This window comes from Panthera pardus, unplaced genomic scaffold (genome assembly GCF_024362965.1).
Source record: "Panthera pardus isolate Hobbes unplaced genomic scaffold, ASM2436296v1 HiC_scaffold_20, whole genome shotgun sequence".
NCBI classification, from domain to species: Eukaryota; Metazoa; Chordata; class Mammalia; order Carnivora; family Felidae; genus Panthera; species Panthera pardus.
Window position 1 is genome coordinate 44,000,648 of NW_026526766.1, and position 17,321 is coordinate 44,017,968.

Consider the following 17,321-nt stretch of genomic DNA (forward strand, 5'->3'; position numbering starts at 1 on the left):
AGATCTCAAGACTTGCCAACATCCAGCCCCACTACCACCGAATGGGTGCAAAAGATCTCTCCAGAGTCAGTTTTCAAAGCCCATATCTTGGGTGTGTCTCTGCAAGTGGGTTGTGACATTAACGTATTCATTTGGGCCAAGTTGTTATTTGTTCACAGTACCTGACACATTGTGGGTGCTGAATGCATATGTATCGAATGGTTACTCTTTTATATAAAAAACAGAACATAAAACAGTTCTTTCTTCTGATGAGCCTATATGTCACCCAATTATTTATCTTGATGTGAAATGAAAGATCTTAGATTTGGCTGGCATTTATTCAGGAGCAGACGCTGTTTCACGTACATACGTCATCTCCTGTCACCAGGATTTCATGTGTCTGTGAATCGTCAGTTGATTTGAGCTCCTATTTCCTAGTTTCTGGAATCCTCAATGTTACATCGTAAACCGGTGCCTGTAGATCTCATCTGAAGCATGGTTTTGCAACAGAAGTGCCGACACATGCTGAGTGTTCTTAACTAAATGCTACTGAGGGCTTAGTGGTCCATGACTAAAATGACATGGTTCAGTTCATTTCAGATGTAATCAAAAGAGAATCTTACCATGCATAATTGAACATGCCAGCCTCCTGGTATTACAGATTCCCACTTTTTCTTTTTTGTAAGAGAAAGCTTCATGGGGGTGGGAAATTATATCATTAACTTGTAATAATAGTATTCAAGTTTGACTAATGAAGGCAACTTAGCATTTTCAGCTCTGGGGATGTCAGAAATAGACAAAAAGCAGCATCCACAATTTGCCTTTTGCTGCAACTTAACACCTTCTACATATGCAATGTGGCAAAATCTGCCTTTACTTGCCAGGTCCGATCTTTCTGCTTTTACTGCTGACAGTTTAGATCATGAAAATAAGATGCAATGAAGTCTGAAAAACTGGATGTATTCTAATTAGACTTCCTTGGTCCTGGTTTTCAGGAAGACCGTGGATTCACCCACGCAGCTGGTTTGGTCTTTCTGACAGATCTGACAGCAGTTACTAGCTGGTTAGTCTGATTATGTACCTACTAGGCTGCTGTCTTCCTAAGATCCAGCCCCAGGAGATACTTGTAAGAATACATCTCTAAAAAAGTAATGTGGTTAATAAATGGTGAGGCAGTACATGTTGGGGAGGGGTAAGGCTCAGCCTTACCGAGAGCATCTGTGGCTAGAAAAATCCTATGGTGATGGCAAGTTGGACTGAATGAGTTAAACCATGAACCTGGAATGAATGAAATGTAACATGGTATGGGAAATGGTGTCCGTGCACAACGGGGGCTCCCCACTTTTGGTAATTGGAAGGCAGAAAGTTAATTTGCAGTGTACCTTTCAGACATTGTGCAGGGATGACAACAGTCTTGTGTAAGGGGGACACATGATGTGGTGGAAATTGGATATTCGGTGTAGGAAGAATAGCCTTGTCATTTAATTTAGAGGAAAGACTTCCATCATAACTGAACCCTGGCTTTAACTCAACTTTGGTAAAAAAAAAAAAATCTGGCTTCTGAAATCAGTAAATTAGAAGGCAGTTACAATGCAAAGGCTGATCTGCTTTGTACAGACTCTTCAAGGGACTTCATTAAGTTGGTTTGAGGAGCTCTCATTCACTGTTGGTGGGCACATCAGCTAGTGCAATTCCTTTGGAGGGCAATTTGGCAATAGCTTTCAGAATCTGAAATGTGTATATGCTTTGATCTCGCATTTCTATTTCTAGGGATTTATTTTATATGTATATGTCTTCCATTCAGTAGACTTGGCTATATGGGGAAAGATGCTCATGTGGTGTTCTAATAATTGGATAAATCAACAGAAATGGAAATATTGTAAATGGCCATTGACAGGGGACTGATGGGAAGGACCTATCATGGAAGAGGCAAGCAGTAGAATACGATGTAGCTAGTAAAGGATAAGGAAAGTGCTGATATGGAAACGTCTCCACTATATGCTAATAAATAAAAGCCAGATATAGAGAATGGTGTATAGAAGAAAAGCGTGTATGTTGGAAAATAGATGACAGTGGTTAACTCTAAGGAATAAGTGGAATCTGGGGTAAAAGGGAGACTCATTTTTATTGCTTTCCCTTATGTCGTGTTTGCTTTTTACTTCTGTATGCATGTAATGTTTTTTTATAATTAAACGGAATAGTTAAAATTAACTTGCAGTTACAATTTTTACTGTGCTAAAAGTTTGTATTTGCAACTAAAAGAGAAGGTAGTTATTCTTTTAAAGGTCTATTTCACAGGAACTATCTTTTGTAATACCTGCTATATATAAAACCACATTAATAAACAATTTGTCTATGAACTGGATCAATAAATACACAAGCCTTCTGTTTCAGAAGCTGTGGCCCAGGAACCTACCTACCCACAGTCCTGGTGGCAGCTTACCCAAAATGTAAGATGAAGTTTTCAAAAGATTTAATCTCAAAAGTAGACTCTAAACCAGTGCCTGCCATCACATTTAATACAAGGAACTAGGAAAGAATCTTGGACATGGGACTCAAAGGGCTATCAAGGTGTCCATTATCTGAACACTCTTCTGACAGAGGCTACCTTGGCTTCTCCAGAGGAGGGGGACTCACTGGCTTTTGAGGCAGGCCATTGCATCTTTGGCCATGTCTGTAGGAAAGGTCTTCCTGTGCTGGGTTGAACCCACTCGCTCTCTGAATTGAGGAAGGCTCCTTCTTCAACCTTCCTCACCCCCAGCTGGACTTAAGGGGTTCCCCAGCGCTCCCCTATCCTGGAAAGAAGGACCCTACTTTATCAGTGCAAACTGCCTGGAGGGGCCCTACCAAGTAAGAACTTCTAACATATTGTTAGGTTGTTCCCATTCCATCCTGTATCCTTTTCCTTTCAGCAGAGCCTCTGGGTCATCCAACACCATCCAGACCTTCATCTCCATGTGGCTCTGAAAATGCCTGACCTGACTCAATCTCACACCTCTGCCACCAGTAAATCTGTCTCTACGTCCTTAACCTCTGCTTTGAATATTCTCTTTGCCTTTCTGTTTCCTGAGGGCCCTTTTTCTCTCATGGCCCTTGAAAGGGGCAGGTGCTTGTCTCTCCAAATGGCCCACATTCCATCCCCCCTTTCTCACTACTTCCAAACCATTTCTTGTGCCTTTGAAGCATAAGCCACCTCTACCACCTCTATGGCAACTGACTTCCTCATCAACCTTCTGTCATTCCAGAACCCGCTACTCTTTTACATAGCTCCTGTTACCAGCTTCGGTAATGGGTAAGCCCCGCAACACTTGGCTCCTCACCACCCTAACCTGCTCATTTCCAGCTACCCTCTCCCCTAGCTCACCTTATTCACCCACTCCTGTGGTCAGATCTAGACTTCATCATTAGCAATAATGGTACCACTTCCAAACTCCTGACTTGAAGCATCTCACTTTGTGTCCATCACTCTCTTTGTACGACAGCAATTCTTTGATTTTACTGGTCAATTCATTGATGGTATCACCTTTTCATTGCCTTCTTGTGGAACAGTTCATTTGGCTTCTGGGATGCCCTTCTCTCCTGGTTCTCCGTCCACCCTAGTTTTCCTTGCTGGGTCTCCCCTTCTTCCCAGACTCTAACCTTTGGAGTCCACAGGGTCAACCTTGACCTCCTCTTCCCTACTGATTAGGTCAGTATTCTTCTCCAGTTCTGTAGCTTTAAATATCACCTATATTGCATGACTCCTAAATTTGTATCCATAGCCCTGGCCTTTCTCCCAAGATACACACTCCATTTCCACTGCTTCCTCCACATCTCCATTTGGATATCTCACAGGTATCTCAAATTTAACATGAATTCTCAACATCCCTCACACAGCTTGCTCTGTTCTCCATATTCCCTATCAACATATAATTATACAAAAGTGATATTTCTCTTTTGAGGAGAGATTGCATGTTGCCTATCCAGTATCTATTTCCTTTTCATTTCCTAGTGACATTAATATGTAAAGCTGGGGGACAGCAAATCACCCAGTTTAATAAACTACATCTCCGAGCTTCCTTGAAATGAGGTGTAGACATGTAACTGGTTTTGGGCAGTTTTACTGGAAGGGTCTAAAGGGAAGCCTCCTCAAAAAGAAGACAAAATAGCTGGGGAAAATCATGTTGGCTCTTCCTCCTTCCTGGAATATAGACATGATGACTGGAGCTCTACCAGCAGCCATCTTGGACCACAAGGTGCCCTTGAGGTTGAAAGTCATATACTAGGATTATGAAGAAGATGGGATTGGTCTTGGATTAGTGAAGGGCTTCCATATCTGCCACATACTGCCTACCTTTGGACCTCTTTTACTTGAGAGAAAAATTAACTTCCATCTGACCAAAGCCACGGTTAATTCGGATTTTCTACTATATACAGCTGAACCTATCCTGCCTAATATATCAGTGTATGTAACACAGTCTTATCCATTCGGGCAAAGATTAAATTATAATGTGAAGGCCACAGGTAATACCAAAGACCTGTTTTGGGACTACGTTTTCAGAGGATACATCTTTGGTAATGGAAAATACTGTTAAATGGTATTCCAAAATTCAATTTCTCCTTGAAAAAGAACTGGACTATTTCACTGCAGTTAAGAACATCAAATGACTGGCTAGACTATGTGACCTTAAAGGCTTTTACTTCTTTAAGATAATGGGGGTTTTCAAAACTCAGCCACATGCTTAATTTAGGACCCCATCATTCAGGTTAAGACATTAGCTTTTCAGTTTTGTAAAGAAAGGGGCTATTGGTTGCCAGGAAGTAGTATCTTTAATCTCATTAAGGAAAAGATAATTGTAATTTTTGCCCTTGACATTACAACAACTTTTTATATCTTTTTTTCTTACACAAATGAACAAAGACTTTTTAAATGATAAAGAAATTATTTTTCCTGGAAATGGCTAGTGTTAAGGGGCAATGAGTTTAGGACAGTACACTGCAGGCAGCTTCCCCATACATTGCTTCTTTGCAAGATATTAGTCAGGATTTCTGTCTATCTACCTATCTACACGTCTCCATGAACGTTTATCTCCAAAGAGTAAAAGTTAGTTCCACCTAATATAATGGATAGCAAGGTCTCTTCTCCTTTTAATTCATGTGTTCAACCACACAAGGATGTTTTCTTTTGAGCTAGCTTTCTACATTTTCACCTAATTTTAGTAAGAAAGCAAAGTTCAACTTTTTGAGAGTTTTCCAGAATGAGAATGGTGTGTAACTTGGATATCTGCAGGTGAGAAATACACTATGGGTTGTTAGCTCCAGGTAAAAATTGGAGATCGCTCTTTCAAGAATATGCAGTATTACTGCACAAGGAGATAAAAGGATGGCTGCCCATGTAGAGCGGTCTGAGGTCACCAAAAGGCCACTTCTAGAGTAATTTGTTCGCATCCCTGGAAGCATCTTATTATAGAAGGAAATTCAGTGCTTTGGAAGAGTAAGCCTTACTAACTATCAAGTCTGGCAAAATGTGTCATACAGAGCAGGTGCTCAGTTATTATTAAGTGAACACAGGATCAGGTGGCCAGTAGGTGTTGTCATCTTGGGATGCAGGAATGAGGCAATGCAGACATCACTTCTCTGAGAAGCCTGTCCTCATTTCTCAAGACTGAATATGATGCCTTCCACTGGACTCTCCCTGCACCTTGGGTCTGTCCATCATACTATTCATCTCTTTGCCTGTGTCTCCCACTAGAGTGTGAATTCTTTAGAAGGACTGTCTTCAATCAGCCCTGGGTCTGGTCCAATGCCTGGTACTTACTGAGTGTTGTTGAGTGGATGTATTAGAGAATGAGCGAATGAATGAATGAATGAGTGAATGGATGAATGAAATTCTGATTAGCTTGGGGTGAGGAGGAGGCTGGGTGTGGCCTAGGGAGGTCTTCCAGTTTAGTTTCTAAGGCACCTGAAGATGAGGGAGGGAGAGAGAGGGCTCTGAGGGCAAGGTCACTTTTTGTCAAAATGTCATGATTTTGTCCAATGTCTGAGAGTGAGTATATTGTCTTATTAAAATAACCTTTTTATGGTGAAGTGTCCAAGTAGCGGTTCAGGTTTTATTCAGCAGCACATTGTTGTTCACTCTATGATGCCCTCATTCTAAGTCTGTAGTTTAAACCTTTCCCATGATTGGTCTCCATCAAGCATTTCTTTCCACTCCCTATTCTGACGCCAATTTGAACAGTCCATTTCCTCACACCCACCTTGTACATCAAACTGCAGCAGTACCAAGAGGGCAGAGCTTGGGTGTGCCACGGTCCTGACTTTGGGTCCCAATTCACCACTTAGTACCCCTGAGTCCCAGAGCAAAATACTTTACTTCTCTGAGTCTTAGTTTCCTCATCTAATAAAACACTTTGAACTTTGGCTTTCTCATCTTCGAAAAAATCCACCTTGTGTGGACATTGTAAGGATTAAATGACACCCACTGCACTTGGCCGGTGGCCAGTAAAGGTTGGTGTGTCCCTATCCTTTGATTCCATCCTTAGCCTGGTAGGTCAGAACTTACCACCCTTCCTTCCCCAGTTTATCCCATATTTACTGATCCTTGGAACCCAGTTCATTTTCTCCACAAAATCTTCCCCCTGGTTGAAAGCAATTCTTCCTCCTTCTGGAGTCTGCCATTTTCTTCCGAATACCTATGGTACTTACCACTTTCTTCCTGGTGGCTCAGTGGTTACTGTGTTTCATTTTTCTCCCTGTCTATAAATTCTGCGGGGGGCAAATTGCTCACCTTTTAATCTCGTATTTCCCCAAAGCACCTAGCAACATAATTTGCATATAGCAGGGCCTTAAAATAATGAGCTGAATATGTTCAAGACAATTCTCTATATTTAGGAAACCATCAGTTAATTCCCCTTAAGATATGGGGTAGCATATATGACCCATCTTTCCACTGCTCCACTTGAGGGGGGAAAAACGGGCCCTCATTTAAAGTAGCTGACCTCACATAACATCCAGAGGATTTCCTGGAAATAGTTACAAATGAGGACTAGTCATATGGGCAATTACAATAAAGCCCTGCTCAAGAGCTAGTCACATTTCTAAAAGTGTGAAAAGAAATGCTTCAAATGGAGAGGGGTATTTCCTGAAGGTTAGGTAGCCTACAGCGATTGCCCCAAACATCTACATCTTTATGACACTTGCTTCTGTCGTACAAATGGAAGCAGCACAAATCACAGTTACTATTTTCAGGGGGAGGGGGAGGCTCTCGAGTGTTTGAAGGAGTCACATGTAGCTGTTGCCTGGTCTAAAGTTACTGGGCTGGCTTTGAATCTTTCAGACAGAATCCCAGAATTAGCTTTAAGCCAGGCCTCGCTTGTCCTGGAGGTGAAGGGTGTGGCTTGATGTGGCTAGAGGAAGACCTGTTCCAAAGTATTCCAAAGTATTTCTGTGAGTACTTGAGAGGGATGGCTATGTGTCTGGAACACTTCTTAATCTTTCAGAGGCTCCTATTCCCAGTGAAGGATAGCACCTTGATCAGCATTTCTAAAACAGTCCCGCAAGAGGTTCCGTGGAAGAAAGAGGCCTCTCATCAAAGAAGTCTGGGCAAGAAACTGCATCCCTCTTTATGCTTTACTCGATGCTGCAATGCACAGGAGCACACGGAAGCCTCTGACAGGTCACGTGGCAAAGAAAACTCAGGAGCTCTTCCACTTTATTAAACTAGGAAATCAATCTTACCTTCTTTTTTTCTGGGGTGTGGCAAAATTCCTACTGACATCATATGAAATGAGTTTATCACAGAACACACTTTAAAAATGCTGCCTGAGCCACTATTAGCTGTTACGGTAGTAGGGGTGAAAGTTCAGCTAAGAACTGGACACAAAGGGATATGCAAGAAGGGATGGGAAAGTGAAGAGAAGTCATAAGAAATGTTAAAGGTGGCCCATGAGGGCCCCAAACACAATTTCACAGCCCTGCTAAGGGCCGGCATGATTTTGACTTTATTTTCCTGCCTAGAAAGCCCGCGTGTTACTAGGTGGGTGGATCAGATTGGAAGTACTGTTTTTTGCATCTTGGTGTGGCCTTGAGTTGTCTGGTTTAGGGAGGCTGAGAAAGGACACCAACTCTTGCTCTAATGGTTGTGGAAAGAGGAAGGAAAGGAACAGAGTAGGTGAGAAATGGGGCAACTGAGGCAAGAGCAGGGCAGATGCTGCCCCAAGAATAGGAAGTGAAGGGTGGATGGCAGAGGACAGGAAAGAGGAAAGAGGAAAGAGAGAGAGTGGACGGTCGTGACAGGGCAGGGAGAAGCTAACAGACCCCCCCCCCACCTTGCTGCTGGAGCCATGAAACTGAGGCTGGGGGCTGGGGAGATGCCCGGAGGCGAGTCTCAAAGCTTTGGCTTCTCAAGCCAATTGCCAATAAAAACCCAAGTGATCTGAAGACATGGAATAAAAATAATAGCTGGCACAGGAGCCTTCCTTTAAGGTCTGGATTGCTCTTTCTATCCTCTTGGTGGTAGGACACTTATTCTCATAGGTAGCTTTCTGTCCCTGGCGCTCTCATTTCCCCAGGTTGTTGGGAGGATCCTGGGTCATAACAGCGCCCGGCATGAGACCCTAATAGGGGCCTTCTGCTTTAGAAAACGCCACAGTGGTTAACTGAAAGTGCAGGAATAGCCTGGGTGTTGTACAGAAGCCAGAGTTGTGTGCGGGGGCGGGGAGGCGGAGAAGGAGCTTCCTCTTACCAGGGGCTGTCAGATGTTCCGCTTCTTTGATGCAAAGCAACTAGGAGATCTTGGGCAAGCTAAGGCAACTTAGAAATACTAGAAGCTGCAAACAAGATATGCAACACATTGGGGAGTTTCGCTCATGTCCAAAGCCAAAATTAGCTGATTCCTCTTCTGGACTACCTTTTGATTGCTTGTCAGTATCAACATAAAAATCATGTAAAAACCCAAACGTTTCATACCTTATAAATATTATTTATTACCCAAAAGATGGAGGCATGTGTGGGGTGAAATGGGGGAAACAGGGTAACTCCCTTCACAAGAGTAAACCTTTCAAAGTGTTCTTCCATGGTGAACTTATTTCAGAGAAGGGACTCTCATTGGGTCAAGATTGTGCTCCAGGAATGGTGCCTGGAGTTCATTAGTAAATTCATTTAAAAATAAATCTCTGCCAGCCTTCATTTACTCAGGGGAAATGGTTACAAGGCTATGCTCGGTCTCACAAAGCATGAACCCCAGTGAATTCAATTCCACCGGCTGGAACTGTGGCCTCGGCCTTTCTGAGCAACGCTCTTGGATGAGTGAGTGAGCAGGGACTGTGGGGACTGAGGACATGAGCTCACAGCTGTCTGCGCCAGAAACCGGTCTCTAGCTGGTTTTGGGTTAAGGAGTTGAGATCACTCTTTCCTTTGCACAAATCAGAACATCCACTCCCTCTGAAATTCAGGGCATATTAAGAGTGCTGATTGGATGCGTTTCTATGTGTTGTGAGCACGTGGGGGAAATAATGCTGACACAGTGGGTGTGTGCTTGGGCTTACATCGCTGACACCATTTCTCTGTGTGTGTGGTACACAACTGACATGGTTTGGAGCATCTGAATGGAATAACATGATTGCCCATGGTATTGCACATCTCCAATCCCAAATAAACACGATGGCAAAAACTAGACAAAAATGTGGAAAGAATAATAAATCACATGATGTCACTGAAGTCATGCAAAGAGGGAAAATAAAAGATTAAAAAAAAAATGGGCAAGCACCAGACACCATAAATGAAAAAAACAAAAAAAAGCCAATGCATACAATTCTAAAATCATTCTTACCTTCTTCAGTCATTGTGTCATAATATTTTAGTTTTCCATATGATCCAAGTTCTACAACATCACAGTAAAAGACACAAAGATAAGGAACGAGCTGTAATGCAAGAACTTTGTTTTTACACATTCTTAATTAATCAGATTCAGAGTTATACTGTCAAATTCCGCAATCGTTAACTATATAGAGATGTGCAAACATGGGCCATGTGGCAGACAGCTTTCACGGCCCATTTTCAGAAATCACTTAAAATATATTATTCTACTGGGGGTAGGATGTGCCCTGCATTACAGAATAGGACACAGTTATTTTAACATCCCATGAAACAGTGTAGTTGGCAAGTTCACACCGGGTCTAGCCTAGCCCTATAGTTTGTATAGAGGTGACGCTCTAAGGGAAAGGGACAAACGAGGACAATGTCCAGGCCCAGTGGGGCTTGAGGACTGGGAGTCCTTGCCATGGGACAGCAGGCCCAGAAATTCATTTCCTAGCTCCTCTCCAACAGAACCACTTCCTAGAGATTAAGGAGGCTACCTGGGAAAACCCAAAATGCAAAACCAGGTTCTGAACTCCGTGTTCACTTTTATCTCATAGATTAGATAGAAAACACTGAATACCATGAGTGCAGCCTGCTGACAAGAGCTGAAAAAGGTGCGGAGTGCTCTGGAAGAGGGAAGCCACCTGGCTCAGGCAGGTGACAGAGCAGCCCCATCTCCCAGCTTGAGGCATCGCCTGTGGCTCCTTAGACTGCAGTGGGGAGGGGCTATCAACAGCCCCTCCTGTGCGCAGATCACCAAAGGACTCACTGTCACCGACACCACTGGCAGAAAGCAATGCTGTGCTGAATCATCTGGGGATGCTGAATCAGCCTGGGTTGGGGAAGAGAGGAGGCCGGGACGCGCCATTTCTGTTTCCTTAGTTCCATTCTAAAATAGAAACTTTAATTCTTGTTCATCTGAAAATTCCAGAGTGTTTTAAGCAACATTGTGAGTAGGTTAAAAATATTTTTCCCGGTCATAACAACACTCTCCCAATAAACCTCAAGAAATTAATTAGACTCAAGACATATTTCTGTGATTCTGCAGAAAGCCTCCATGGCTCATTAACTTAGGACGCCAATGAAACCCCACACATGAATCAACTAGTAATTGATGGGTTTTGTGTGCAAGATGAAGGATCCAGCTTAAAAGACAATAAGACATATCCCTCCATTTTACGTTTATATTATACATTATAGAATATATATAGTATGCATATATCTATATCTGTATCTTTACCTATATCTATATACATATTCTTTTTCCATGCGCCTAAAATTTTACTAAAGCTATTTTAACACACCGATACAAAATTATGCCTTGGGGAGAAAAATCACCTCATCCTTATGCTTCTGCAAAAACCTGCCTACTCTGGATTTTGTAGCTACATGACAAAAGGTGCAAGCACTTCAATAAGAAATTGAATTTTGTGTAAATAACAAGAAAGTCTTTTTAATGACTTCTGGGGATTGATTCTGCAGAATATAATTTTTGGGGGGGTATTTTAAGAACAGTAGTCTACTATATATATGACATCGCAGAAGCTTGGAATTCCGAAATGATCTAAATACCTTCATAAATATTAAACACACGTTCATGGTAGCTTTACACATAATACACGCACAAGCGCGTGTGTAAAATCTTAGAGTAAGTTGATGAATTATATCAGCCAACTAATTTTTTTGTAGCCTCTCCTCCTCTCCTGAGGTAAAGCAGTAGCATAAGCAGCTGGCATTCTCTGTTCTTTGCTCAGGAAACAGAACGTGGGCGGCTCTGTGTTTGCAAAGTTGGGTGTAGACCATATTCTACACAGGAAAGATACACCATTGCAATTTTATGGATCTGTCTTTTTAGATGCAAACCCTCCATATACGGATACACGTTTTCATGTATCACTTCCAAACTGTCAAACATCTGCTTGTGGCAGATGTGATTATTTTTTACCCCACCTCTTGTGGAATCAGGTATAAACAAATACAAACATAGCCTGTAATTATTTCATTTTTATATCGTGGAAATTGGAACTGTTCATGTCTGACAATGCTCACACGTTGTTGCTGCTGTGGCAATGTCTAGATGGTTTCTTAGCTGCTTCCTTGGATGAATGGGACAGAGGGATAAGAACTGAAAGGAACATACCAAAAATGAGGCTAAGGGTGGTGGAAGATAAGGAACAACAGTAGTGAAAAACCAAAATACAACAGGTGACACAGCAACTCGAAGCACAGTGAGGAAGCAGGGCAAGGTCAGAGTACCTGCCCAAGTGAAGGGAATTATGTTTGTTGCTTACTAAAGCAAAGGCAGAAAAGAATGAGAAGGAAGCCAGTGTGCTAGAACAGTCTCGAATGCACACAGCAACAGGATGGTGAGATGGTGGGCTCAGTACTCTCATGCTTTCAAGTGGTTAGGACAGCATCCTGGGGTAGGTGGGGGTGCATCTCCAAGAGCTGGTGGCTCTCATTTAGGGGGGCACGAAGAGGGGTGTCACACGCGACTAGGATGAACACAACATGTACACGTAAGCCAGAGCACATCGTGCACCGGATTGGTGTCCTACAGACAATGAATGCCTCATGGAGAGTGGTCTTAGCCACTGTGGCCTGAGAGGGCCTGAGAGGCATGAATGAAAATTCACCGGCAAGGGGAAATGGCCTCCAGTCAGCACACTTCCCACAGAAATTAACCAAGGTTCCTTTACACCATTGGATCAGGATTCTAACGGGGCCTCATCCAAGCTGAGTTTCTCTGGGATAGGAGGCAGTGAAGGAGTTCAAGAGAGGGCTGTTTAATCCCATCTAGCAACATCCATTCTGTCAACGGAGCAAGAGGTAGCCAGGATCGGAAGAGGGATGAATCACCAGTGAATATCATCCTGGGTACCACCTGGTGTCTCTTCACTGTAACATATCTCTAAGAAGCCCACACAGCCTAAGAAAAAATTCCAGAACCCAGCGGTTGGTGCTGGAGCTGAGCCTATAAGCCGATTGTGAATGCTGCCTGTCATGGCGACCCCCCTCCCCCCCTTGCTTTCATGCCATTTGGATCGTTGTGGCCACAGGCATCTTGCTCCAAGATCTGTAGGAGGGATGAAGTATTTCCACTTCCTTCCAGGTCCTGCCGGCAACATAACAACCTGCTTTAAGGTACCTCCTGATTCCTGTCCATACTTCATGATTGGTAAGTCAAGGGAAGGGTCTTATCTTCAGCCTCAAAGAATCTATGAATAAGAATTCGTGTTTTGGGTTCCTAATCTCCTTTCCTAAGAAGGGCATGGACACATATTTCTCCTTCCAACACTGACTTTCTCAGCTCCACTTTTGAGGGTTTTGGCATTCTCAATCCTTTTTTCAGCAAACCTCCCCAGATAGGTGGAGGAGAAAAATGACTTCTCACCTTTCAGGCCTCAAAATTCTGATCTATAAGACAGAAATTCAATAGAAGCATCTATGCTGAGTTCCTTTGATTGGAATGAAAAACAGAGGTAGAGAAATCAGTGAGAACAAGTATTTATCACTTAAGTGTTAGCTGGCAGGAAAAAAATGATTAATTTGTTTATTGTTTTTTAATCAAAGAGCTTTATTTTTGGTACTGGCTTGGACTGCATGTGGAGACCTAAAAATTAAGGCTTTCTCAATACAAATGGGTGGTAGTCTCTCAGTAAAGTTGCCTAATACCTATCAAGAAGGTGTGTGCAGATACTGGATTATATCACAACAATGGAAGGATTATTTTCAGTAGCAAATGGAAGTTAAAGACATGGGCTTTGCAACCAGGGTGTAGGCTCGAATCCATGGTCTGCCACTTATTAGCTGTGTGACTTTGAGCAAACTGCTTGTCCTCCCCAAGCCTTGGTGTCCTCAGCTATATAGGGGCATAATTGTATCTATCCCATAATGCTGGGATAAAGAGTAGTAGATAGGACAACAACTCCCAATAAGCCACCAGGGATGGGCAGCTTTATTGCTGCAAGAACCCCAAGAAGCGTGAGGAACCCATGGGACACGGAGCAGAGCATTTAGAGAATCTGGTATTTTACACAGGTTTGTTAAATTCAACACTACTTAAAGAGGTTTTACACAGAGATCTGCTGCTCAACAACAAAAGATATTTTGCCACATCGGGGCCAGCATACAAAAGAAATTTCTTCATCAGTCCTGCTCTTCGACTCTTGGATCTATGCAGAATGCCAAAATTTGGACTGTAACCATTGCAATAGCATGTGACCATTCATCTGACCACGAGTGTACCAGCTTGGGACCTTGGCAACTTCCCTTCTGATATTTGCACACAAGCCTGTCTGTCCAACTAGGCTGTCCATATGTCGGAGGCAGAGACCCTCTTCCTCTTAGATCCCTTCCAACGGAACGTAGAACAGTGCTTTTCTCTTATCACATGCTCTCCTCACATTTCTTAAATAAAGTATGTAAGTGCCCAGCTCCCAAATGACACTGAGGTTTAGGATGCTTTGTTTTGTTGAACTTCCCTAGAAGCTAAAGTCAGGAAGGCAGGCGCGAATGCCTGAAGCTTCTTGACTGCCGATACCATGATGGCATCATCAAGGTTAAGAGTGTTTCTGAGTGAGAGAGACAAGATAGCTAATTCAGAGCAGTGGCTCTACTCCTTACGAGCTGGGTGATCCTCCCTGGGCCTCGATCTCCTCTTCAGTAAAATGGGGACAAGAACAGTAAGTGCCTATGCTCAGAGGGGTTTTTGGAGAATCAGATGAGAACAAGCATAGAAAGCACTTTGCATTGGGGTGACACAGGCATCCTTAGCAATTAGTACCCCTTTTCATTGTCTGCCAAAGCTCCCACATGAACATCAACTCAGCCTAGCAGGATGTTGCTGAATCCCCTTCAACCTGATTATCTCCGTGGACGAGCACCAATGTCAATGTCTATACTTGCCATACAAGTCAACAACACCCCCCCCCCCCCCCGCCCCAGACTTTTTCCCTTAAACTCGAGGGAAACTGTCAGAAGAAAAACTTTCAGTTTAGTGAAAGGCTTCCCTGGCTAACTTCCAGAACCGTATTTTGCAGTTTTAGCCCAAAGTGTTTTTTTTTTTTTTTTAATTTGTGAATTTATTTTCATTATTGAGATTTTGTGAACGGGTGGCTATGACAGTCAAGCCTTTGTAATTTTCCATCCCACTCCCCAACATAAATGTAGCATTTATATTTGTAGAGCTATTTAATTCTTAAGTTTCTTGCGGCATATCTGGGTTTACCTTTTTCTTGTCTCCTCATGTGAAAAACTTGCATCACAATAAACCTGAGTTCTGAGTTAAAAGGTGTTTTCTCATGCAGCCCGATTTAAAGCTTTGTGTTTGATTTCACCTCAAAAAAAGGCTGCTTGAGCCACCAGAATTAATTGCTTCCCATTACAAGGCTTTCTTTGGTCATTATTCTTTTATATCAAATCCATGCCGATGCAAGTAGTTTGTTTTTTTTTTAACTTAAAAATAACCTTTAAAGACTGAGGTTAAATGAGGAAACAACCATGAATCCTCACTTCTTACTCAAGTCAGAAGGAAAGGAATATTTTAACCTTCAAATTCTCACAAGAAGCTTTCAAAGTACTGACTCATCACAGAAGCTCTGCTCACCATTCCGTGGAGGGGAATGATGCTCATGTGTTAAGCTTCCCTAAGAGGCTCCTAATGTGTACACGCTTGCCCAGGGACAGCTGTACTTCACATGTGGCAACATACATATGTCACACACAAGGTGTCAACAGAGATGATCCTGCTCTATGGAGTTCTTTTCACATCTGACTCTTCCCGATCTATGCTAGTGAGTACTTCTTTTTCTTCTATGAGATGAAAACCTCTCACTTAGGCTTTTGGACGCCAGGCAACAACGGAGCAAATGAAAATAAAGGGCCAAGTGGTGGGTGATCTTCCATCAGCTGCTGAGTTTCAACAGGATTTAGGAACACTCCTCTCAGAAATTCATCACCTGAGTCTCACGCCCTTGGGATCGAGCCCCTTCGTGAAACACTCTTCCTTTTAAGCTTCCTGCAAACCTAGACACGTTGGTTTGTTACAGCTCTTAGTTTTGTTTCCCACACTCGCCACATGTATTTCTGTTTGTGTCCTTCTGCTGACGTCATTCTGAGGCCCCAGCTCCCAGGAAATACTGATGTTACATCGGGAGTCAGAATGGTCCCCAGCATCTGGCCTGGTGTCTGGAGCACAGAAGACATTCTGACAAAGCATGAATGAACCACAGGGGCCAGGTATGTAGGTGAGCAAAGTGGGCTGGGGACAATGACAGGGAATGGTGTGATGATGGACAACTGGACAGTGCATGCGTAAAAATGGGCAGTGGCCACGCACCTCCAGTTCCATGAAGAAATGCAGGCATAGCGTTGATCTGCTAGTTATTCCAGGGAAGCCAGATACCTGGATTTTAATGTGAAAACTCCTGAGTTTTAAATGTTGGCGACAAATTCCAAATTAAAAAAACACCACCTGGGTCATATTGGGCTCATCGATTTGCAATCTTTGGTTTAAAATTGGGCTGCTCTGTCTTTTAAGTATTAGTTGGATGGATGAATGAATGAACAAATGAGACCAACTAGGCTCTTTGAACTGGGAGGGGTCCTTGCTTACATAACCCTTCTCCAGAGGGTCAAGGACTTGGGCTCACTTCCTTGTCTGTCTCAAAGCTTACATTTGTGATGTAGGTACTACAATCTGCTCATCCGTGGCTTGGGAACAAATTGAACCTCATCACCTCAGGCTCCTCTGGGACCACCAAAGGTGGATCTCATGTCAGGTCCACGAAGCAGCTATGATCTGTGACTGTCCTTCTATATGCATGTTCTTGCCCAGCCGGCTCTGCCACACAAACAGTGGTTTTGTTTTGTTTTGTTTCAAATACTATTTTGGGAAGGAATGGAAGTTGCCCATTAGGTGTAACTGTTCCCAATTATCTTGCAGGGAACTATCTGGGTTAGAAAAATACAGTGGAAGGTTCTGAGAGGTAAGTTAGGACCACAGATGGAGGTGCCGTATAATTACATGGGAATTATCATCCTCGAACAGTGAGCAATAATGTGTGGTCATCACTGTGGATCATCCAGATGGTTCATAATGAAATGCCCAAGTGAGTCCCCAGATACTCTGACTTCTTATAAATTTGTCACCTAATTTGCAGCCTTGCTCCTCTGTGGTGTTGCTTAGCAATATCAATGGTTACTGATTTCTGTCCTGTGAGAAGCTGACTTGGGCCATATTTCACTGTAATTTACATGCTCTGGATGATCAAACAAGAAAAATGGGACCTGGATGTGCTGATCTGTTGCTTTCCTTTTGAGGTCGGTTGGGGGAGGGGGAGAGCACAGGATAGAGCAAGCAGGTTTCTGGAAAGTAATTTTAAAGAAAAGCAGTAAGCGACCTAGGCAGGAGAATCAACCCCAACGGTGTGGTTAAAAAAAGATTTCCCGAGCTTTTATGAGTATCCTTTTAATCACGTAATTAAAAACCTCAATGACAACCT

At 42.9% G+C, this 17,321-nt stretch overlaps 1 protein-coding gene across 4 annotated transcripts in view; it reads right to left on the reverse strand.

Moving 5' to 3' along the window:
- Positions 1-17,321, reverse strand: part of SLC24A2 (solute carrier family 24 member 2) — a 245,337-nt gene that overhangs the window by 58,370 nt on the left and 169,646 nt on the right. For 3 of the 4 annotated variants that reach the window (XM_019415391.2, XM_019415387.2, XM_019415388.2), the window contains exon 5: positions 9,788-9,838. The exons of the other annotated variant lie outside the window; for it this stretch is intronic. In XM_019415391.2, the coding sequence (XP_019270936.2) occupies positions 9,788-9,838 (51 nt within the window). The remainder of the gene's footprint in view (positions 1-9,787; positions 9,839-17,321) is intronic. 4 annotated transcript variants of the gene reach the window in all.